The 25829-nt window shown below is 41.7% G+C and overlaps 2 protein-coding genes across 8 annotated transcripts in view; one reads left to right on the forward strand and one right to left on the reverse strand.

Annotated features, from left to right (window-relative positions):
* The window catches only part of LOC133504892 (Na(+)/H(+) exchange regulatory cofactor NHE-RF3-like), a 33206-nt gene extending 16782 nt beyond the window's left edge, over nt 1-16424 (reverse strand). For 3 of the 4 annotated variants that reach the window (XM_061827617.1, XM_061827618.1, XM_061827616.1), the window contains exons 1-6: nt 16344-16424; nt 15155-15182; nt 8540-8601; nt 8244-8449; nt 1219-1290; nt 421-553 (exon numbers count right to left, since the gene is read on the reverse strand). In XM_061827617.1, the coding sequence (XP_061683601.1) occupies nt 421-553; nt 1219-1290; nt 8244-8449; nt 8540-8601; nt 15155-15182; nt 16344-16359 (517 nt within the window). In that variant the 5' untranslated portion in view covers nt 16360-16424. Of the gene's footprint in view, nt 1-420; nt 554-1218; nt 1291-8243; nt 8450-8539; nt 8602-15154; nt 15183-16343 lie in introns of those variants that run through there. The other variant, XM_061827619.1, reaches the window with a different exon arrangement.
* The window catches only part of nlk2 (nemo-like kinase, type 2), a 209689-nt gene that overhangs the window by 136884 nt on the left and 46976 nt on the right, over nt 1-25829 (forward strand). The window lies entirely within an intron of this gene.

Genomic DNA, 25829 nt, shown 5'->3' on the forward strand with positions numbered 1-25829 from the left:
GCGTGTCATACCAAAGTGTGTGGATACATATACAACTATTATGTTCCAATGTTATATATTTTGTTTTATACATTTACATAAATGTCTGAAAATATTTGTCATTATGAGATATTGTGTAGTTTTTTCTAACTATACACAAATCAACTTCAGGTTTGCAACAGCAAAAATGTGGAAAATGTGAAGGTATTGATACTTTCTGGTGGTGCTGTATGTCCCAATGGTTTAAAAATTTTTGAAATTATTTATCATGGTCTTATGTTCCTATAGTAAAAACCTAGCATTTGAATAGGGCTGTGTTTGTTTTTTAATTTCCATTGTATCATGTAATTTCAAAGAGCACAACAAGTCCACCAACATTATTGACCACTAAAGTAAGCAATTTATGGTCACCATGGTCATTGTCACATCTTATTCCGGTACCTTGCCCTGAGATCAGGGTCATCCCCAGGCCACAGTGCTGGTGCCGGTTGATGTGACATAGTCTGGGGCGAGAGCAAGGGCCTCCCTTGGAGGCAGTAGCCAGCATCTGTAGATCGACACCTGTACACACTGCCTACATTTGACAAACACACGCCCAATCCCCAAAAGTTAAATGTCTGGGTAGAGAAAGTATGGTACTTAAGGTAATTGTGTCTGGAAAGAGCTCTGTCCCACAGAGGGAGGCAATAAGGGAGAAGGCACCTATTGGTACCTCACAATCAACAATCACAAACAGGCACAAAGACTGCGCAAGAGCTCCTTTTGCTATGGATGACAAAATTGTCCTTTGCCAGATCCCATATTTGTTTTCAATATTTGCTCGAATAAAATAAATAATCCCTCTGTCATCGATTCCCCCAATCGTGTTTTGATATCCAATCAGATACCAGGTATTTATTTGAGTTCTTGTGAGTATTGTGGACCTTGCTGATCCAACACTGCAAACAAGCTGCTCCAATTTGTGGAGACTTTATACCCACTGTAGCGTCATTACCCCCTTTGTCAATAGGTTTATTAACTGGTTTGATTGTGGGCAGGGTGGGGGGGCTTAAGCTCTCCCACCAACATACCTGTGCACATGCCCGAGTCAAAAAATGTAAAATCAGCATGCATAATCATACATATTATTGTAGACAATATATTCATCTGAGTTAAGTTATATCAACTGTTACACAATGCATTCATCTGAGCCATGTTATACGTATTTACTTGAGGGAAAATTAAGTGCATAGTTAATACCTGGTCATAGTCATCTCTCTTCAGCACCAGGAGAAACAAATGTAAGCCACATGACTGGATCTTCCTTGCCACCTGTCAGATAATTACAGTATGACACTTTGTTGACCAACATATTTTACCAGACAATTCAGCAATATGGAATTCATTGGGAATTTGTTACGGTTGTAGTTTGCAAATGTGTTGTGTTTTTGTCATTTTGAATCAGGCTCTACAAAGTCCAGAGTGTAGTAGATCGCTCTGTGACTTTGGAAAGGAATAGGTCTGAGGGCACATCCCAAAACAATGCAAAAAAGAGCTTGCAGTGGTGGTAGTGTTGTTTTTTGTAAACAGGTGCATCTCTGGAATGCAACATGTGAAGTTAAAGAACCAAGTAAATATTTTGTCATCAGTCTATTTTTGAAAATATGTCTGTAAGGATAACTTTATTAATTTGACTGGTGGCATGGTGGGCGACTGGTTAGTGCTGCCCCAGATGTTCAAATAAAGGCCCTGCCTGTGTGGAGTTTGCATGTTCTTCTCGTGCCTGTATGGGTTTTCCTCTGGCCCTCCAATTCCTACCACATCCCAAAAACATGCATTAATTGGACACTCAATGGTCGTTTGTTTCTATGTACCCTGTGATCGGCTTGCAACCAGTTCAGTGTGCCCAAAGATAGCTGGGATATGATCCAGCACTCCCGCGACCCTTGTGAGGATAAGCTCAGATAATGGCTGGATGAATTGTGACCTCATATGCCTTGTGGTGAAATTATGTAGTGGTTGCTTCATTTGTAATCCGTATACGAAGAATTGAACATCTCACACTCTGGAAGGAGAAGTCAGCAATACACCACAAACAATCAAAACAATGAAGTTTTATTAAGACGTCCAGTAACTGCTTTAATTTCTGGGGGAAAATGTGATGGAAATATTAAATAACACATTCAGAGAGAGAGAAAGAGAGACAGAGAGAGAGGGAGAGAGAGAGAGAGAGAGAGAGAGAGAGAAGAGAGAGAGAGAGAGAGAGAGAGAGAGAGAGAGAGAGAGAGAAAGAGAGAGAGTGAGGACAAATTGCTTTGCTGAAAACGAACTTCTAGTATATTTTAGATCCAGTTTGTGTGATACCAGACCACCATCAGTTAGGGCTGCATGATATTGCCGAAAAAAATTACATTGATTTTATTTGACCTTGCTTCATAAATTGGTATGTCAAAAAAATAAATCAAATACATAACAAAAATAATCACAGATTTTCATCCCCTTACTTGAATAACCGTGCTTTTTAAAGCAAAAAATTACAAGGAGTTACTTGGATGAAGTGAACCTGTGTTTAAAGTCACTGTGGGATTGAGCAACAGTCCAGCCCGAGATAAAATTCAAATAATTTCCGTTAGTTTTTATTCAGACTGTAAAGTCATCAGCACATTACTAACACTATTCATATGTTTTTAATCAAACACGCCAAAACAATTATTTCACACCCATGTTTTAAGGTTTATATTATTATTTATATATATTATATTATATATATATTATATATTATATATTATTTATATATATATATATATATATATTATATATATATTATATATTATATATTATTTATATATATATATTATTATATTATTATATATAGGGATGTTCAGAGCTGTGGGAACTATAGAGGAATAAAGTTGATGAGCCACACAATGAAGTTATGGGAAAGAGTAGTGGAGGCTAGACTCAGGACAGAAGTAAGTATCTGCGAGCAACAGTAGGGTTTCATGCCTAGAAAGAGTACCACAGATGCATTATTTGCCTTGAGGATGCTCGTGGAAAAGTACAGAGAAGGTCAGAAGGAGCTACATTGTGTCTTTGTGGATCTAGAGAAAGCCTATGACAGAGTACCAAGAGAGGAACTGTGGTACTGCATGCGTAAGTCTGGTGTGGCAGAGAAGTATGTTAAAATAGTACAGGACATGTATGATGGCAGCAGAACAATGGTGAGGTGTGCCTTAGGTGTGACAGAGGAATTTAAGGTGGAGGTGGGACTGCATCAGGGATCAGCTCTGAGCCCCTTCCTGTTTGCAGTGGTAATGGATAGGCTGACAGATGAGGTTAGACTGGAATCCCCTTGGACCATGATGTTCGCAGATGATATTGTCTTATGCAGTGAAAGCAGGGAGCATGCAGAGGAACAATTGGAAAGATGGAGACATGCACTGGAAAGGAGAGGAATGAAGATTAGCCGAAGTAAAACAGAATATATGTGCGTGAATGAGAAAAGTAGAGGGGGAAGAGTGAGGCTACAGGGAGAAGAGATAGCGAGGGTGGATGACTTCAAATACTTGGGGTCAACAATACACAGCAATGGAGAGTGTGGTCAGGAAGTGAAGAAACGGGTCCAAGCAGGTTGGAACAGCTGGCGAAAGGTGTCTGGTGTGTTATGTGACAGAAGAGTGTCTGCTAGGATGAAGGGCAAAGTTTACAAAACAGTGGTGAGGCCGGCCATGATTAGAGACGGTGGCACTGAAGAAACAACAGGAAGCAGAACTGGAGGTGGCAGAAATGAAGATGTTGAGGTTCTCGCTCGGAGTGACCAGGTTGGATAGGATTAGAAATGAGCTCATTAGAGGGACAGCCAAAGTTGGATGTTTTGGAGACAAGATTCGAGAGAGCAGACTTCGATGGTTTGGACATGTTCAGAGGCGAGAGAGTGAGTATATTGGTAGAAGGATGCTGAGGATGGAGCTCCCAGGCAAAAGAGCGAGAGGAAGACCAAAGAGAAGGTTTATGGACGTGGTGAGGGAAGACATGAGGGCAGTTGGGGTTAGAGAGGAAGATGCAGGAGATAGGCTAAGATGGCAAAAGATGACACGCTGTGGCGACCCCTAACGGGACAAGCCGAAAGGAAAAGAAGAGGAATTCTCCATCCATTCAGCTATCTTCTACCACTCATCCGGGTTGGGATGCAGGGGCAGTATCTTTAGCAGGGATGCCTAGATTTTGCTTTTCACACTTCAACCAGCTCTTCTGGGGAGACCCAGACGCGTTCCCAGGACAGCTGCGAGATGCAGTGTTTCTAGTGTGTCCTGGGTTGTCCCAGGGGTCTCTTTCCGGTGGAATGTGCCCGGAACACCTCACCTGGGAGGCATCTAATTCAGATGCCCCGGCCACATTATCTGGCTCCTCTCAATGCAGAGGAGTAGCGGCTCAAATCTGAGACCCTCCCGGATATCCAAGCTTCTCACCCTATCTCTAAGGGAGAGCCCAGACACCTTGTGGAGGAAACTTATTTCGGCCGCTTGTATTTGGGATCTTATTCTTTTGTCATGACCCACAGCTTGTGACCATAGGTGAGGGTCGACCAGTAAATTGAGAGCATCACCTTTCGACTTACCTACTGATTTCACATGATGTAGAGATACAAAGTCCGCATCACTGCAGATGCTGCACTAATCCGCCTGGCAATCTCGTGAAAATCTCATTGAGAAAAAGTCTCATTGGCTCGATGTATTGGCCACACCTGAACCAAGCGACGAGGTGGATGGTAGTCTGTCTTTTTTTTTTTTTTTTTTTTTTTGGGCACGGCTTTGCATGATCAACCAAAACTGCCTTGCCATGGACACATTGAGCACCCCTTGTGTAGCTGAATTTCCTTTGACATGGCTCATATGTTGATGACTTTCGATGTAAATGCGCTAGCAGTACATGAAGAAGCTCTGAACATATGCTTTTGGCATCACTTACACAAACTTGCTCAGTACAGTTGACTTACATTTCCTGTTTCCGGGTGAATACCGATTGTTTAGGAGGAGGCTTGTTTTGTTAACATTTATGAAATAAACACGTAAATTTATGTCATTTTTTTCTTCTTTCACCTTGTCCCTTTTTTGGTGTTGCCACAGTGTGTCATCTCAGATGAACGCACATATATGTTTGGCACAATTTTTACGCCGGATGCCCTTCCTAACGCAGCCCTTTTCAGGGAGTGGAGGCCCCAGTGGGATACGAACCCACAACCCCAGGTTTACCAAACCAGTGCTCTAAGATATGAGGCCTCTCGTAAATTAATGTCAAGACTGTACAAATAAGACATCTTTCAATTTATAATTTTTCTACTTGTAACAAATTTTACGCGCAGGATTTTTCGTGCTCGACTCTGCAGATTTGCGAGTGTGATGGCGCGCGGGCGTGAACGCGCTTGTCAAATGTGGGTGACTGGATTTTTTTTATGTTTCTATATGATATGATGCAATATTTGTTATTCAAAAATACCCATCCATCTATTTTCTTAGTCACTTACCCTCACGAAGGTCGCAGGAGTGCTCAAGCCTATCCCATCTATCAATGCGGGGGAAGGGCAGGAGGCAGTGTACACCCCGAACTGGTTGCCAGCCAATCATATTATTTGAAAATACAATTTTTCTTATTTAAAGATGTGGAAAATAAAAAATAGGGTGGCATTTTGGTGGCTGGAGCGGATTAGTGGCATTTACATAAATTTCAATGGGGAAATCAACTTTGACATAAGAGCAACTTGAGATAAGAGCTCAGTCACAGGATTAATTAAACTCATATCTCAAGGTACTACTGTATATAACACTCTGGGCTGCTCCGTGTGTGTTGGATGACGGGTTATAATTTACCATAACATAGATGACTTCCAGGGTGAATATTTACTTTGCCCTATATTTGCTTATCGAAGCAAATTGATAATAACAGGAAAATGTTTAATTATTATGGATGGAATCAGGCGAGATGGCCTGATTCTATAATTCCATAAAAAATTTGGAAATAATTAGAAATTGTCAAAAATTAGCTCCCTCATCATTTTGTTGATTTAATTACAGTGAAGAAAATTAGTATTTGAATACCCTCCTATATTGCAAGTTCTCCCACTTAGAAATCATGGAAGGGTCTGAAATTTCTATTGTAGGTGCATGTCCACTGTGAGAAAGAATCCAAATAGAAAAATCCAGAAATCACAATGTACGATTTTGTTTTTTTTGGGCAAAAGATGACACGCTGTGGCGACCTCTAACGGGACAAGCTGAAAGGAAAAGAAGAAGACAATGTATGATTTTCTTAATGATTTGTTTGTGTGATACAGCTGTTTGCTATTTCAACAACTGTCTATCGGCTAGGATTCTGACCCTCAAAGACCTATTAGTCCGCCTTTAAAAGTCCACCTCCACTCAATGTATTATCCTGAATCAGATGGACCTGTGTGAGGTCGTTAGCTGCATAAAGACACCTGCCCACCCCGTGCAACCAGTAAGACTCAAACTTGTAACATGGCCAAGACCAAAGAGCTGTCCAAAGACACCAGAGACAAAATTGTATAACTCCACACAGCTGGAAAGGGCTCCGGAGAGATTGCCAAGCAGCTCGGTGAAAAAAGGCCCACTGTTGGAGCAATCATTAGAAAATGGAAGAAGCTAAACATGACTGTCAATCTCAATCAAAGTGGAGCCCCATGCAAGATATCACCTCATGGGGTCGCCGTGATCCTTAGAAAGGTGAGGAATCAGGGCAGGACTACACGACAGGACTTGGTCAATGATCTGAAAAGAGCTGGGACCACCGTTTCCAAGGTGACAGTTGGTAATACACTAAGACATCATGGTTTGAAATCATGCTTGGCACGGAAGGTTTCCCTGCTTAAACCACCACATCTTAAGGCCCGTTTTGAGTTTGCCAATGACAATTAGGATGATACAGAGGAGTCATGGGAGAAGGTTTTGTGGTCAGATGAGACCAAAATTGAACTTTTTTGTCATAATTCCACTAACCGTGTTTGGAGGAAGACAAATGATGAGTTCCATCCCAAGAACACCACCCATACTGTGAAGCACGGGGGTGGTAGCACCATCCTTTGGGGGTGTTTTTCTGCACATGGGCCAGGACGACTGGACTGCGCCCATGTATTGTGAGATTTTGGGGAACGACCTCTTTCACTCAGTCAGGGCATTGAAGATGAGTCTTTCAACATGACAATGCCCCGACGCACACAGCCAGGAAAACCAAGGCGTGGCTCCATAAGAAGCATATCAAGGTTCTGGTTTGGCCTAGCAAGTCTCCAAACATAAACCCAATAGAAAATCTTTGGAGGGAGCTGAAACTCTGTGTTTCTCAGGGACAGCCCAGAAACCTGTCTGTGTGGAGGAGTGGGGCAAAATCCCTCCTACAGTGTGTGCAAACCTGGTGAACAACTACAGGAAACGTTTCATCTCTGTAATTGCAAACAAACGCTGCTATACCAAATATTAACATTGGTTTTCTCAGGTGTTAAAATATTTGTTTGCAGCTGTATCACACAAATAAATTGTTTAAAAAAAAAAAATCATACATTGTGATTTCTGGATTATTTCTCTCACAATGGACATGCACCTCCGATGAAAATTTCAGACCCCTTCATGATTTGGAGTGGGAGAACTTGAAATATAGCAGGGTGTTCAAATACTTATTTTCTTCACTGTAAATATTTTTTTCCAGAGGCATTTCCATGTTGAGTTGTTTTTTGTCAATAGTAAAGTGGGCTATGTTAAGTTTTTGTGACCAGAGCATACTGTAGCTGTGAATTGAGCAAAATGAAAGGAAAAATTTAAAATATTTGTTGATGTTATAAGGATGCTGTCATTTTTATTGGCAAGACTGCTGGTGCCACAAGAAATTCATATTGCAAGTCCATCATATAATCCTCATATTGTGCTGAAAGTGAAATTGTAATTTTGAAAGAATTTAATGAAGTATAATTGTTTTTTTTTGACGCAGAAAATGATGCATTTTCATGTAAAATCCAGTACTATCATACATTGTATGACAACTTATAAAAAAATGTCTGTCTCCCAAAGACAGCCACCTTACATTATCTAGCAAACATTGACTGGCTGCAAGAAATCTAAGCGCTGTATAGCTTAATAATGTAAAGAGGTTAGTGACTTCTAATTTGGCTACCCATAACCAGTTACACCAAACTAAATCGATACCTATTGGGTCTTTTTACTCTGCACAAAATCAAATGAATAGATATGTTGTGGCTCTGTTGAATTCTGAAGACTAACCTTAAAGAAGTCCATGTTGACCACATATTCATCATTGACCTCCAGGACTTTGTCACCCTCTGTCAGACCACTGCGCTCAGCTGGGCTCCATGGGTCTATATCTTTGATCTCTAAGCCTTGCTTATCTGTGGTGTTCTGCAAGTAGAAACCAAAATTCTGGCCCTCTACACGCCTCAACTGGTAGAGTATGGGCAGAGGATTTCGGTCTGATTTTGGACACAGGTTTATTGAAACATTTTAGTCTCAGCAGTGTGCATAGTGATGCACCATTAAATGACTTCTGCATGAAAACTTACCAAAATCGTCAGTAACTACCAGACCTGGATTATCAATACCTTCCTTTGGGTTGAATGTAAAACTGTCAGGACAAATGTGAAAAAGTCATGGTTTATTTGATTATAAGCGAACACTAAATGATCTAGTGTCAGATCTATGAATCAAGGGCAGTATTTATCAACCCATCATCTATTTCAAACCAGAGAACTCTAAGTGTGAAAGTGGTATGCTAAGTGTAGTCCCCCCCCCAAAAAAAAACAAAAAACAAAAAACAAAGCGGCAGAGAATTTGTTTGGACATGAGCATCTGCGAATTGTAATTTCTAATTGCAGAAATGAATGGAGAAAAATTATATCTTTCAGATGAATACTGGTATATTTCAAGGATTAACTCCAAATTTGACACACAAGGCAAAATCCATTATTGCCTACTTTTCCTAATTCAACAATGCAATATTGGGGAAACTCCCATTCCCATGATGGCGGCACCCATCAGTCCAGGCTTCGCCTCATGCAAAAACATCCCAGAGATTGATATTAAAAGATTGATAGAAAACTTGGAAAGTAAATAGTTCTTTAGCTTGTGGGTTTGTGAATCTGCTTGCTACTATAAGTCAATGTGATATGACATAATATGAGAATATATTACGAACATTTAAGATACTGTATATAATATAGAAGTAATCAATGCTGTATAAATCACAAAGATGTTAATCACCAAGACTTGAAATATTGTAGCCATAAAAGTTTAAATCACAAAATATAGTTATCCCACTGTAGTTCAAGTGGCTCATGTCCTCTGGAACAGGGGTGGGTGGTATGTGCAATACTACAGTATGCAATATATGTAACATGATAAATAAACAAAATATAATATTGCAGTATCAAAGGATCATAATTTTTTTTAATATCAGTGACGCTCTCATAGCAACCCCATTACATCAGCCCAATTACCCCCTTGTTATTATGGACTTACCATGGACCATGAATACATAGTCAATCACTTGTAAAAGACATGGCTGGTCTCTTAATACAGGCTAATTTCAGCAAGACAGGAAATAGGGTATGTAGGGATTCTTTGTAATATTTTGATAAAAGGATGCAATGTTTTTTTGTTTTTTTTAAAGCTGGGAAGATTTATGATTGAGCATGTTGTGTTGATTTATGATTGACCATGTTGTGGTAGTTAGCATGGCTGTAAACAACAAACACAATAATATACAATACTGTATTGGTAAATTAGTATTACTCATCTTGAAAAGTCAGTTTTATAAATTTGCAGATGGCACCACAGTCATAGGACTGATCACCAGACAGGTTGCAGTAGAAGTCGAGGGACTTGTGTTGTGGCCTGGTGTTAAGTTGATACTGTAATCTACAGTGTCTGTATAAAGATCAAACCTGGGAGATCATTATTGACCCATGAAAAAAATAAAGGGTACAGCACACAATTGCTCACATGGGAAAATGAGAGGCAGACATGGAGAGGATAAAAACATTAGGATTCCATAGAATACACATCTCTGACGATCCTACCTGAATTTATAACACACAATCCCGTCAAAAAGAACACATTGTAGACAGACTGTACATTCGGAGAAAACTGAGAATGGTGGGTGTGTTGATCAAAATCCTGAGCTACCTCTATTGAGGTATAGTGGAATATGTCAGTGTGTGATAAAAAATTGCACAGTACAACTTTTGTACATCCTTCTCCTCGCAACAGGACATTTAGACCAGCAAGTTCATCAAGAGGAGCTGCAACATCAACAGGCAGGGACAGTACGCAACCACAAGACTTCATCTACGCACTGAAGGCGTGTTATTCAACTCAACTTTATTTGTAGAGCACTTTAAAAACAGCCACAGCTCCATACAACATGCTGTACATTAGTAAAACTCAAATATAGAAAAAGATTTAATGGGACATGGGACAAACCTAAATAAATAGCAACATTAAAAATAAAACTGCAGTCTCATGCTAAGTTGAAAGGTAAAGAATAAAAAGGTTTCAGTTTCAGGACAACTTTTGAAAATGGACAATGAGGGAGATTCCTTAAGTTTCAGGGGGAGGTTATTCCAACGAGATGGACAAACACCAGAAAGACCTCCTTACTATCTCAGCCTCCACTTAGTTCTCGGCACCTCCAGCTAAACTGAGGCAGGAGTCGACTGGTGGACCAGTGACAAATCAAGAACTGCTAGTCTCAAACATCTTCTTTCCCAAAAGACATTTGACTCGTGAATCAACATCAACACATCAACTCTTAAATTACTGCAAACAAACTTAAAATATATACCGACTGATATCTTCCAAATTCACTCAAATGCGGCCCAACTCAGGTTCACAATGTCCTTTTTTGATGTTTGTTTGTAGTCTTATACATTGTTAAACAATTATTTTACCTTATTTAGCAATTCTTTTTTATTCATCTTAACGGCTGTGAAGGGAAGCGTGCAAGTAAGAATTCAATTAAATGGTTTAGACAACCTGGGGGCACGGTGGAGCAGCTGGTAAAGCGTTGGCTCACTGTTCTAAGGTCCTGGGTCAATCCCGGACCCACCTGTGTGGAGTTTGCATATTTTCCCCATGCCTGCGTGGGTTTCCTCCGGGCACTCCGGTTTCCTCCCACATCCCAAAAACATGCAACATTAATGGGACACTCTAAATTGCCCTGAGGTACGATTGTGAGTGCGGCTGTTTTTCACCATGTGCCCTGCGATTTGCTGGCAAACAGTTCAATGTGTACCACACCTCCTGCCCATTTACAGCTCGGATAGGCTCAAGCACTCCCCACAACCCTTGTGAGGATAAGCGGCTATGAAAATGGATGGATGGAAGGGTTTAAACAACCATTTAACCACCAACCATTGTTTTACTCTGCACATGATAATTGTCGTGCAAAAGGGGAGGAAAAAAAGAAAAACATTTATGGTGTTCACTGGTGGTATATTCGCCTGACTCTTCTGCGGGGCCACTCAGGTTTCATCACCCCTCCCCCCTCCTATTTCTGTATTTTTCATTTTATTCTTTCACATATGTAAGCTGTCGGCCCGTCCCAAGCCTGGATAAATGCAGAGAGTTGAGTCACAAAGGGCATCCGGCGTAAAACTGCGGCAAACATATATGAGTGTTCATCACACGAATTCCATAACGGTTAGGTTGCGGCCCAGGCTTCCTACGTCTGCCCCATGAACTGTTAATCTGCAAGGCATAGGTAAAAATTCAGATAATGTAGGTCAAAGATAAAAAAGAGGAGGAAAGTGGCTTAGTCAGAAGAAGAAGAGGAACGCACAAACCCTACAGCTGTGTGTAGGGACTTTGAATGTTGGGACTATGACGGGAAAAGCTCAGGAGTTGGTTGACATGATGATTAGGAGAAAGGTTGATATATTGTGCATCCAAGAGAGCAAGTGGAAAGGGAGTAAGGCTAGAAGTTTAGATACAGTGTTTAAATTATTTTATCATGGAGTAGATGGGAAGAGAAATGGAGTAGGGGTTATTTTAAAAGAAGAGCTGGCTAAGAATGTCTTGGAGGTGAAAAGAGTATCAGAATGAGTGATGAAGATGAAATTTGAAATTGAGGGTATTATGTATAATGTGATTGCCGGCTATGCCCCACAGGTACGATGTGACCTCGAGTTGAAAGAGAAATTCTGGAAGGAACTAGACGAAGTAGTCCTGAGCATCCCAGACAAAGAGAGAGTTGGGATTGGTGCATATTTCAGTGGACATGTTGGCGAAGGAAACAGGGGCAATGAAGAAGCGATGGATAAGTATGGCATTCAGCAAAGGAACTTTGAGGGGCAGATTGACTTCCCAAAAAGGATGGAATTGGCAGTGGTGAACATTTATTTCCAGAAGAGACAAGTACACAGAGTGACCTACAAGGACAGAGGTAGAAGCTAACAGGTGTATTATATTTTGTCGAGATGGTGTAATCTGAAGGAGGTTACTGATTGGAAGGTAGTGGTGGGGGAGAGTGTAGCTCGACAGCATAGGATGGTGGTGTGTAGGATGACTCTGGTGGTGGGTAGGAAGATTAAGAAAACAAAGGTAGAGCAGAGAACCATGTGGTGGAAGTTGAGAAAGGAAGAATGTTGTGTGACCTTTCGCAAAGAGGTGAGACCGCTTCTCGATGGACAGGAAGAGCTCCCAGAAGACTGGAATACTACTGCTAAGGTATTCAGAGAGGCAGGCAGGAAAGTACTTGGGGTGTCTTCTGGTAGGAAAGAGGAGGAGACTTGGTGGTGGAACCCCAAAATACAGGAAGTCATCCAAGGAAAGAGATTAGTGGAGAAGTGGGACATGGAGAGGACTGAGGACTGGCGAAAAGAATACATTGAGATGCGTTGTAGGGCAAAGGTAGAGGTGGCGAAGGCTAAACAAGAGGCATATGACGACATGTACACCCGGTTAGATACGGAAGAAGGAGAAAAGGATCTCTACAGGTTGGCCAGACAGAGGGATAGAGACAGGAAGGATGTGCAGCAAGTCAAGGTCATTAAGGACAGCAATGGAAATATGTTGACTGGTGTCAATAGTGTGCTAAGTAGATGGAAAGAGTACTTAAGAGTAGAAGAGGCAAGCGCGAATGACCGTGAAGTGGCAATGATCAGTAAGGGAGAAGTTAGAAAGGCAGTGAACAGAATGAAAAATGGAAGGACAGTTGGTTTATAGAAGATTATAGAAGCAATCTGGAGAGGTGGCTGTGGAGTTTTTGAACAACTTTTGATCAACAGAATACTAGCGGGCGAAAAGATGCCTGAAAAATGGAGGAAAAATGTGCTAGTCCCCATTTTTAAGAACAAAGGCGATATTTAGAACTGCAGAAACTACAAAGGAATAAAAACGATGAGCCACACTATGACGTTATGGGAAAGAGTAGTGGAGGCTAGACTCAGGTCAGAAGTAAGTATCTGCGAGCAACAGCATGTTTTCATGCCTAGAAAGAGTACCACAGAGGCATTATTTGCCTTGAGGATGCTCGTGGAAAAGTACAGAGAAGGTCAGAAGGCGCTACATTGTGTCTTTGTAGACCAAGAGAAAGCCTATGACAGAGTACCAAGAGAGGAACTGTGGTACTGCATGAGAAAGTCTGGTGTGGTGGAGAAATATGTTAGAATAGTACAGGACATGTATGAGGGCACCAGAACAGTTGTGAGGTGTGCCGTAGGTGTGACAGAAGAATTTAAGGTGGAGGTGGGCCTGCATCAGGGATCAGCGCTGAGCCCCTTCTTGTTTGCTGTGGAAATGGATAGGCTGACAGATGAGGTTAGACTGGAATCCCCTTGGACCATGATTTTCGCAGATGATATTGTGATCTGCAGTAAAAGTAGGGAGCAGGCAGAGGAACAATTACAAAGATGGAGGTACGCACTGGAAAGGAGAGGAATTAAGTTTAGCTGAAGTAAAACAGAATATATGTGCGTGAATGAGAGGGGCGGAGGAGGAAGAGTGAAGCTCCAGGGAGAAGAGATAGCGAGGGGGGATGACTTCAAATACTTGGAGTCAACAATCCAGAGCAATGGGGAGTCTGGTAAGGAAGTGAAAAAACGGGTACAAGTGGGATGAAACTGGTGGTGGAAGGTGTCTGGTGTTCTATGAGACAAAAGAGTCTCTGCTAGGATGAAGGGCAAAGTTTATGAAACAGTGGTGAGGCCAGCCATGATGTACGGATTAGAGACGTTGGCTCTGAAGAAACAACAGGAAGCAGAACTCGAGGTAGCAAAAATGAAGATGTTGAGGTTCTCGCTCGGAGTGAGCAGGTTGGATAGGATTAGAAAAGAGCTCATTTGAGGGATAGCCAAAGTTGGATGTTTTGGAGACAAGGTTAGAGAGAGCAGACTTCGATGGTTTGGATATGTTCAGAGGCGACAGAGTGAGTATGTTGGGAGAAGGGTGCTGATAATGGAGCTGCCAGGCAAAAGAGTGACAGAAAGACCAAAGAAAAGCTTGATGGATGTTGTGAGGGAGGACATGAGGACAGTGAGTATGAGAGAGGAGGATGCACTAGCTCGTGCTAGGCTTAGATGGAAAAATATGACACGCTGTGGCGACCCCTAATGGGAGAAGCCGAAAGAAAAAAAAAAAAGAGGATTCTTTTACATATGTATCACACGCAAAGGCTTCAAATCGTCAAACTAACTTTTCCAACAACTTACTAACAACCCAGGGAAATACAAAATGCAGTTTTCAAATGACAATTTATTTAGGCACAATAAAAGTCCAATTCTTTCTGACCCTCTGTAAATACTTGTTAACCTAAAAAGTCACTGTGACTAACCACAAATTTGGGAAAGGTGAGTTCAATTTCACAAGCCACACACAAAGCTGATAACCGCCATATCAATCAAGAAATCACTTACATAGAATCTATCGGAGAACGTGACAATTTGCAGAAAGCTCGAGTTGGAGCAGAAGATGCTGAGGATGGGAAGAGATGGAACAAAGTGATTCTTAGTTTAACCCCCGAATAGGGTTCAGCCAAAAGAAAGAAATGTCAAAAAAGGAAGCATCTATTCCAAAGCTTAACCTGCTCTTGGGCTCAACCTTGTGCATTCCCCTCACTTCGACCTCTCTACTCTAAATTCAATTCTTCTCACCAAAAAGGCAATGCATAGGGATTTACTCACCATGGAAGCTCAATTGAATCCTGGGGACCTGTGGGATGCACAGAACCAGCAGTAAAATGTATCATCTGGACCATCTTGAAATGTTAAATTAAAAAAAATCAATAAAAAGCAATTATTTGAAATCACAGTTACGGATATTAAAACAATTGGATACTGTACTACGACTGCAACTGTAAACATCTCGCCATGTCACATGACTCAGTTTGCCTTCTCTCAGATACAAAGGTGCTTACTCATTTGGTATTCAGTTGATTTAATCTGAACCAATTAACTTGAAGGGTTAGTTACTTGATTATACTGTAAACTATAACAATCATGTTACTGGTCAATAATAAGTGTTTGCTCCCTTTTTTTGCCAAACATTAGCATTGACCTTTCTGATTGTGCAGTCACCAAGAGGAGAAAGCATCTAAAACTGACAGTCAAATACTAATAATAAACCATTACCGTTTAAGAAATTGGTCAAATGGTAGGGCTGCAGTGGCCTTAGAATTTGATAATGACATGCCACATGCTAGTATATCAGGAAACACAAAAGGACAGTAATCTCAAAATAATTCATAATCCCTGAATAAGGCCACTCTTTTTGTAAAGTGGTTGTTTTTCTAATTTTTGAAGAGAGTGGTCCTGGCCTTGAGCTATTTGGACTTGATATAATTTTTACTGTATAAACTGAGTTTGTGCATAACGGAAATCCTCCACCTCCTGAATTGCTTGGCAAAAAAAATCACAGGACTATATTTTCATCCCTATACTTACTTGAAGCATAAAAACTAGTTCGAGCCACATGATAATACGAGCCACATGATAATACTCACGGTCTGGCGCTTCTTTCAGACATTATTATAAATAAGCTTTTACAATCAATAACAGTAAGATAGATTGGCAATGTTTAACAAGGGTGAATCGCCGTGCTGTGGCCTTTGAATCCATTTGAGTGAGCAGACAGTGGCAGTGTACCAGTATTTTTACACCACTGTAACACAACAAACGCTTGAAACAATTTTCTATACACTGCAAGGATCAAAAAATGCCTCTTTTCATAGTGTTGAGACCTTATTTACAGAACAAATGTATAAATATTTCACAGCCACGCCTGTCAGTGACGTTTTAACAAATGATTGTTTACAACGGCAAAAATGGAAAGCGCTTCGTTAAGATGGACAGTAAAAGAGGAAGAGAAGCTCACCTGGGATAGACTTCATAGTGTCCCAAAGTGCGTAAGCACTCCCACTCTCTGCTCAAACTGACAACCAGTCGAGTGTGCAGCTCCAGAGTTGAGGGATAATAAAATACCGGACTTTATCAGTAGGTGAAATGGAGACTCCTTTCTCAATAACCATGGTGTTTAAATATTTACCCAGAGTGTGGTTAAAACAACTCTGAGCTATGTGCTCAGAGCTAGTGGGAAAGAGGTAACACTGTGAAAGGTTCATGTCTGACTTTGTGGCAATCACAAGAGTTAACATGTTGAAGTATTCAGAATATACTGAAGTTATCATTTTGAGCAACTTCAGGACTACACTTCTTGATGCAATAAAAACAAAATGAATGGTAAGCAATTTAAGAATAAAAGTCATGAAGAAAAGACTAGGAAGAAACTATTTCATTTTGAGATGTTTTATTACCAATTTTCCATGGGTGGTAGGTATCACACAAAAGGATTTTCCAGAAAGGCCATTTTTTTCCGACGTAAAAAACTTCTCTGCTACCCATCACAAGATTTCCAAATTCTTGGTGGGTTGTACTCACAATGAAGTGGGTATTTCAGACAAACAGCATTTTGGGGAAAGCTTGTCTCCTTGCCACTTAACATGCCACTAACACCAAAATATATATTTTAAAATAGGTATTGTTATCAAAACTACAAAAATATTAATCACTTGGATGATAATACGAGTCACAAAAAGTGAGCTGGGAGCGTTTTATGAAAGCGCAAAGTAGCGAAAGTATGATTCGATATACCAGTGGTGGCCATATTGTCTGTGACATCCTGTGCTGGGATCACACTGGGGCTGTCGCCATTGAAAACACGTGGTGGTGAATTCAATGGCAGATGAACAAGAGTGATTTTCAGATTTTTCTGAGGTCCTTCTGAGACGCAAGGTCTTTTTGAGGAAGAGAACATCACATCAGCGGGGCCATTTTACCATATCGTTTCGAGCCATATTCAGACAATATGCGGATCACTTCTAACCAACAACAGACAGACGAGGAGGACGAGGAACCTGATTAAATATTTAAAATGACTGGCCCAAAATTGTTTGATTTCCGAACCCTTTTACAAGTCTTGTGTATGTAGCGTACCCAGGAGGACCCATGTTGGACGAAGTAAATACGTCAGGGGAAGCCCACACACCGATGGCCTTTCTTCTCCCTGTCCCAGGTGTGACGGCACGTGGCCGCCCGCCTCCACACCCAATCCACCTCCGCGTCGGGGGAAACAGCATCCCGCGCCACCACTAACAGCGTCCCGTGCCATCGCGAACAGCGGCCCGCGCACATCGACACATTGAGATTCTTGACTTAAGTACTTTATTAAAGCCCCGCTGACATCCCTATATACACTGTAAAATAGATATTGTAATGAAAAATACGTACAACATTATTCACTTCAATGTCTATACGAAAAAATAAATATGAGGGAGAGCGTGTCATCCATGCGCAAGGTTACGGAAGTCTTATTCGACATCCAAGTGGTCGCCATATTGCCTACAATGTCATCAGCAGATGTCACACCGAGACATTTGCCATTGAAAACACGTAGTGGCACCTGCTATGGGACACGGAAGCTCTTTTCTAAGAAGAGAACATCTCGCAATTGAGTGAAGTGACTGGGGCAATATTACCCTTCGTTTCGAGCCATATTTAGATGATATGTGGATCACTTCTAACTAACAGACTCCCCGACAGTATGTATGAGCCACCCAGGCGGCGCTGCGATGAGCCACCCAAGCCGAAGCCGCCCTCGGTGGACGCGGCACCGAGGGCATATCGACACATTTAGCACCCCTGACTTACATACGCGGATCTTTTGTTATGTTCTGAGAGGATTACATCCGCGCCCAACCATTGTTTTTTTTTTTTGTAGCTCTATACACACCTACCTGTCATTTGGAGCCCACGAAACTCTCGTCCTTTACACCTGTAAAATCCATTTTTTATGACGAACCGGGTGTTTTTGAAAAGTATGAAGAGTAAATCCATCCTCCCGAGTGTTCAAACAATATCGACCAATACAAAGAGCTGGCATTTTGGCTCACACGAAGAAACAAAGAGCTGCCTTCCAGCAGGCAAAAAATAATACAGGAGACCGTCTGAGTGCGCTCCTGCTGACAACGTCATTTCCTGCTTCCTCTCCAAAAACAAATCCCTCGAGGGGATTTCCATGGCGGGAGTTACAAAAAGCCATACACAGTGAAGAAAAAAAGTATTTGAACACCCTGCTATATTGCAAGTTCTCCCACGTAAAAATCATGGAGGCGTCTGAAATTTTCATTGTAGGTGCACGTCCACTGTGAGAGAGATAATCTAAAGAAAAATCCAGAAATCACAATATTTGTGTGAAACAGCTGCAAATAAGTATTTGAACACTTGTCTATCAGCTAGAATTCTGACCCCCAAAGACCTGTTAGTCCCCCTTGAAAAGTCCACCGCCACTCCATGTATTATCTGAATCAGATTCACCTGTGTGAGGTCGTTAGCTGCATAAAGACATCTGTCCACCCCATACAATTAGTAAGACTCAAACTTGTAACATGGCCAAGACCAAAGAGCTGTCCAAAGACACCAGAGACAAAATTGTATAACTCCACACAGCTGGAAAGGGCTCCGGAGAAATTGCCAAGCAGTTCGGTGAAAAAAGGCCCACTGTTGGAGCAATCATTAGAAAATGGAAGAAGCTAAACATGACTGTCAATCTCAATCAAAGTGGAGCCCCATGCAAGATATCACCTCATGGGGTCGCAGTGATCCTTAGAAAGGTGAGGAATCAGGGCAGGACTACACGACAGGACTTGGTCAATGATCTGAAAAGAGCTGGGACCACCGTTTCCAAGGTGACAGTTGGTAATACACTAAGACATCATGGTTTGAAATCATGCTTGGCACGGAAGGTTTCCCTGCTTAAACCACCACATGTCAAGGCCTGTCTTAAGTTTGCCATTTGGATGATACAGAGAAGTCATGGGAAAAGGTTTTGTGGTCAGGTGAGACCAAAATGGAATTTTTTGGTCATAATTCCACTTAACGTGTTTGGAGGAAGACGAACAATGAGTTCCATCCCAAGAACACAATGCCTACTGTGAAGCAAGGGGTGCAAGCATGATGCTTCATGCTTTGGGGGTGTTTTTCTGAACATGGACCAGGACGACTGGAGTGTATTAAGGAAAGGAAAAAAAGAAGTGCTGTTTCTTTCATGAATGTTGGGGTATGTGAATAATAGAAGAAAAAGTGGTGAAACTGGAAGAGATTTTCTCTCTTTTGATTAAAAAAGGTCTGGTCTGAAGCCAAAGTAGAAAGTACAAGATGAGATGTTGTCTGATGTTAAAATCCCACCTTGGTACAGCCTGATCGAGGATGAAAGCACTGACAATAAAGTGGACAAAAAGGTAATTCTATATTTAAAATATAGGACGCAACATAACATTAACCTTAAAACTGTTTAGGAGCATCATTTAGCTTTCAACATGCATTGCTAAAGATATTCTGAAAGCAATAATTCAGTTTTACACCAAGAAAAACAGACAGGGATATAGTTGTGGGTTAAAAAAAAAAATGAAACAAAGCTGCTAACAACCTTTCAAATTTATAGTTCATAGTTGGCTTGGTTTAGTGAGAGTCACTCACATTTGACGAGCGCGACCGCACGCCTTCGCGCTCTCAAATCTGCACAGTTAAGCACAAAAAAAATCACGCGTGTATAATTTGTTACGGGTAGAAAAAATAGATCTTGAAAGACGTCGCTTATTTTGTGTAGTCTTGACATTAATTTCATGACCGTTGTTAATTAAACAAGGCTGCTCCGAAACAATCAGTCTTCACCTGGAAACAGGAAATGCAAGTTAACCATACTCAGCATGTCCGGAATTGATGCCAAAAGCACATGTTCAGAGCTTCTTCATGTACTTCAAGCGCATTTATGTTGAAAGTCATCAACATAATGAGCCATGTCAAAGGAAATTCAAGTTACACCAGGGGTGCTCAATGTGTCAATCTCAAGGCGGTTTTGGTCGATCGTGTGACGATGTGCCTGAAGGAAAAAAAAAAAAACACGTTCGACTATCATCCACCTCGTCGCTTGATTCAGGTGTGGCCAATACGTCGTCCGCACACACATTAAGGCGCGTTCTAGCAAGCTGGCCTACTGTTTACGTCAGTCATGGCATAGTGGGCGTGCAGCCACCCCCCTACCCGATCACTAACTATAATACGTATGAGAGTGTGATTTACTTTGACTTGATCTAAGTTATAAGGGTAATTTTCCCTGTGGTACGTGTTATCTTGAAGTTGAGAACTTTTCCACTCTACATGTTTTAGGAAGCTATATATATATATATATATATATATATATATATATAGATCATCTACTGCGAGCTTTCATTAATGGATTGACAATATCGATACCCCCGTAAATTACGCTAGATTACAATACAACACGATTACCGACAGGAATGTTTGTTAGAATCTATCGTTAGCTTGTTGCCACTAACAGCCATCATGTTATCTTTCAGTATTTTCAAAACATTGCGGGTATAGACCGTTTTTATTCCTTGATAGGCCAGTGTATTTAACTTTTCTTAAGATAAAGTTCGTTAGATCAAGAATTTTTATTGATGAAAAATTTCAAATCCCGATTTATATCATGTTCAACTAATATCAGTTGAAATTGGAAATGATTATTTCTGAGTTTGAAATGTTTGTTTTCTATTTTAGTGATTATTTGTTTATTTTATTTTTAATTTACAGTTACGTTATATTAATGTAGTAAGTTATTTTAAGGTCTTGAGATTCAATCCCTAATCACACCCGCAACTTTATCTGCCAGCATGATTGACCACACCCGTACATTTTTTAAATGTGAGTGACTGGTCCATTCCGGCTCCCATTTAAAAAAAATAAATAAATTAAAAACATACTAAAAATCATGCTCTTCGTGTCGGTGGGGCTTTAAGTTATAATGACGCGGCTCTTTTGTCATGTTCTGAGAGAGGGATTACGTCGTCTGATGTGGATTTCTGGAATGTTCCTATTGAGCTCGGGCACCTATGTCACCGTGACTGGCCATACTGTCGGTCAAGCAAAGCATTGCTCAATCCTAAGTCAGTTGGAGACGGCACAAAAATATGTATTATAGCACGACGCCCAAAGTTTTGTCCCATACTGTAAAACATTTAGAAGGTGATAATATAAATGATGGTACGTGGAAAAATGAGAGACACATGGCATAGAGGACCCACATTTAATGCCGAAGTCTATGTTTTAGCCGATAAGAAATTGGACTGTCAACCCGCTTCCGCTTGTCTTGGACAACTTGCTCTATACATGTATCCAGTAAGTAAGTTGTTGAGAATTACACGGAACAGTTTGAACGCTTAGAAAAATCTGGATGCATACAATTACTTTGTTGCTGGATCTGTTCTCAATGGGGAGACAGCTTGTGAACGCGGAGGTGTGTTCGGCTACACGTGAACCTTTGCCAAAATCCATCGATCTTTTCAGCTAGTATTCAATACAAATACCAATGTTTAAATAAATGACCCCTGGTTTTACACAAACTCGCATTCATTAACTATGATGGGGGGGGGGGGGGACAAGTGAGTCGGGTCCTCTGTAGTGTTTCCCAATAAGTATTTATAATGCCAAGTTGGCTCATTGGAGAACAATGTGTTGAAAAAAAAAAAGATGGAGTCAGCTCCTACTTACACGAAGCATGTTGCAGCCACACATTAAACTTCGGTAAACCTCTGCGTGACAGATGTTTTTTTTTTTTTAAATATGCAGTGTTCTCAAATTAGTTCAATGCACATTTAAAAAAAGAAAATCAATCGCTGGGATAGGCTTCAGCCCGCGTACACGAAAGTGTGTTGCGGCCACACGTTAACCTACGTAAACCTCTCTGTGACCGAGGTTTTTTTTCATTTTTTTTAATACGCATTGGACTCATTTGAGAACAATGCATATTTCAAAAAAGTTTAAGGTGTGGTCGCAACACGCTTCCGTGTACGTTGGAGACGACTCCCTGTCTTTTTCATTCTCTTTTTTTTTTTTTAAACGCATTTTTCTCAAATGAGACAATTTGGCGTTATAAATACTTCTTGGGAATTTGAGATTGAGAAGAATAATTCCGACCTGAAATGAAGTGATCGCTACACAGTCGTGTGTACTTGGTTGGGCACCATCCATCACATCTAGTTGCTGAAATCCATTGAGCTTTTCTGGTCTTTTCAGATGGTATTGTATTGAATGACATCTTTGAATATATGTCTTGTCTGTTGTAACAACCAACAGCACAACTAGTCTTGGGCATTGTGAATATTTTGCTCCGGTTCAATGTCCCCCACACTGTCGCGCAGCTCTCTTTGACCGGCAATATGGCGCCGTGAAAATGGTGACATCACGTGCACGAGCACTATAAGGACGAGGATGGCAATCAACGGAGCTTTTTATCAATACTGCAGCTTTTGGACAAGTACACATTTACGGTTGCCACACTGCCTTTTTGACATTTCCGGAATATTTGCTGGAAATAACATTCACCTATTTAGAACATTGGATTTGACTATGGTGACGATACTATAGTATATTTGGCTAGTTACAGTGAAGAAAATAAATATTTGAACATTCTGCAATATTTCAAGTTCTCCCACTTGGAAATCATGGAGGGGTCTGAATTTTTCATTGTAGGTGCATGTCCTCTGTGAGAGACATAATCTAAAAAGAAAATCCAGAAATCACAATGTATGATTTTTTTAACGATTTATTTGTGTGATACAGCTGCAAATAAGTATTTGAAAACCCGAGAAAACCAATGATAATATTTGGTACAGTAGCCTTTGTTTGTAATTACAGAGGTCAAACGTTTCCTGTAGCTGTTCACCAGGTTTGTACACACTGCAGGAGGGATTTTGGCCCATCCTCTACAGAGATCTTCTCTAGATCAGACAGGTTTCTGGGCTGTCGCTGAAAAACAGGGTTTCAGCTCCATCCAAAGACTTTTGATTGGGTCTGGAGTCTGGAGACTGGCTAGGCCATGCCAGAACCTTGATATGCTTCTTATGGAGCCACACCTTGGTTTTCCTGGCTTTGTGCTTCGGGTCCCCAAAATCTCACAATACATGGCCGCGGTCATCCTCCCCTGAATACAGTCCAGTTGTCCTGGCCCATGTGCAGAAAAACACCCCCAAAGCATGGTGCTACCACCCCCATGATTCACAGTAGGGATAGTGTTCTTGGGATGAAACTCATCATTCGTCTTCCCCCAAACATGGTTAGTGGAATTCTGACCAAAAAGTTCAATTTTGGTCTCATCTGACCACAAAACTTTCTCCCATGGGGGTGGGGGTGGGGACTGGGGGTTAGTCTTTGATGTGCTTGGGAACCTGCCTCTCAAAGCACTGCATGATGACAGTTATGAGGGCAACAGTGTGGTAGTCATTGAGGTTTCTTTTCAGGCATGTTAATGATTCTTGAAGATTTCAAGCAACTGAGGCTGACTGCTTGGGCCAGTGAGAGGTTGAAGATCTTGGAGAAGATGCTGGACAGCTGGTGGGAACATGCTCTGAACCCCTTGCTTGGTACTTCATCCAGGCTAGCAGCTTTCCTGGGATTCACAGCTAGGAGCACATGCCTTACATTGTGCTCCTTTACATTAAGTGGTGTGTTACTGGAGTCTGGTGGGGTTGCAGGGAGCCCTGCAGCAGCTGAGTTTCGCTAAGCTGATTCAAAGTAAGCAAAAAAGCTGTTGAGCTCCTCTGCCAAAGACTCGCTTGTAACACAGTGCTTGTGTCTCCTAGTGTCACATCACAGCCTCTGAAGTTTGTGAGGCTGTTTAGACCCTGCCACACCTCCTGAGGTCTGTTGCTGGCAAGATGGGACTCTATTGTCCTCCTGCAGCCCATCTTGTCATTTTAATGCCTTTTGTGAGTTCAGCTTGAACCATGCTGTAAAGATCTGTCACCTGACCTGAACACAGTGTTGCAGGCCCGAAGGAGTGAGTGGACCTGGGTGGTCATCCAGGGTTTCTGGTTTAGAAAATCTTAATGCTTTTCTTCACACACACAGTTTTCTTACAGAACTTGTTATACAGTAGTCCAGTATCGCCGTGTATCTGTCCAGGTCCTGGTGTTCAAATAGGTCCCAGTCAGTGTGTTGGAAGCAGTCTTGAAGTTCACTGAATCCAGACTCTGGCCAGGTTATTACAGTCTTTGTGGTGGGCCTGGATCTGCGTATGAGGGGGATGTATCAAGGAATAAGCAGCAAGGAGATGTGGTCTGACTCAGCAATGGGGACGGGGGGGGTTCTGTAACCCATCCTAATGTTGGTGTGCACAAAGTTTTTTTCACCTCTTGTTGAACATTTAACGGGCTGGGGGAACTTGGGAAGTACTGTACAGTCTTTAGATTGGTCTTGTGAAAGTCCCTGGCTATAATGTAAACGCCTTTGGGGTGGGCCTGCTGGTGTTCATTGGTGACATTCAGCAATAAAGAGAGCACAGCTTTAGCGATAGCATCCGGTGGAATGTAAACAGCCTTTAAAGTGCCACTGTCATGACATGCATGATTTTTAGTATGTCATTAATGAAAAAACGGCAGCCGACATGGACCTATGCGTTTTTTCACCACAAAACATGATTTTGACCTATATAGCTTTTTGTAACTCCCGCCATGAAAATCCTGTCGAGGCATTTGTTTTCGAGAAGAAGCAGGAAGTGACGTAAAGGACAGCGGTGCCCCGAAGTGGACTCGTTTGTTTCCATTAGTTTTACCTCCGGGTTGGTAGCTCGTTGTTCCTTCGTGTTAGCCAAAATGGCGGCTCATTGCATTGCTGGACATTGCTTGAACACTCGGGAGAATGGAATTACCCTTCATAAGTTTGCAAGAGACCCGGTTTATTGTGAAAAATTGATTACACGGGTGCAGAGGACTAGAGCTTCGTGGGTTCCGAATGACAGGTAGGTGTGTAAACAGCTACTAAAAAAATAAAAATAAATAAATACTAGTTTGGGGTGGACCACATAATCGGTCTCTCATAACATAAGATCTGCTTACGAAATATGTCGATGTGCGCGTCGGACGGCGTTGGGCTGCTGCACGGACAGCGGCAAATCTGAAGAACCCAGCCAAGAATGCCTCACTCAGGCGCGTGTGCGCAGTTATGTGCCCCGGCTCCACGGCGTTCAATGAGTACTGTGGCGGCTATGAACATCCCCTAAAAGCACCACAGCGCCAAAACCAACCACACCGACTGAGGCGCCGCGTTCGGTGGTCACGACTTCCGCGAAGGCTGCGCGTCGGGCTTTGCGGACGGGGGCGGCTCTGAAGAACCCAGCCGAGAATGCGCACAGTAAAGCGCCCCGGCTCGACTGTGTCTTTCGTCGCGTACTGCGGCGTCTATGAACACCCCTCTAAAGCAACACCGCTCGGCTGTCATAAGCCACACCGGCCGGCTGCGATGA

The sequence above is a fragment of the Syngnathoides biaculeatus genome, chromosome 8, assembly GCF_019802595.1.
Source record: "Syngnathoides biaculeatus isolate LvHL_M chromosome 8, ASM1980259v1, whole genome shotgun sequence".
In the NCBI taxonomy this organism is placed as follows: Eukaryota; Metazoa; Chordata; class Actinopteri; order Syngnathiformes; family Syngnathidae; genus Syngnathoides; species Syngnathoides biaculeatus.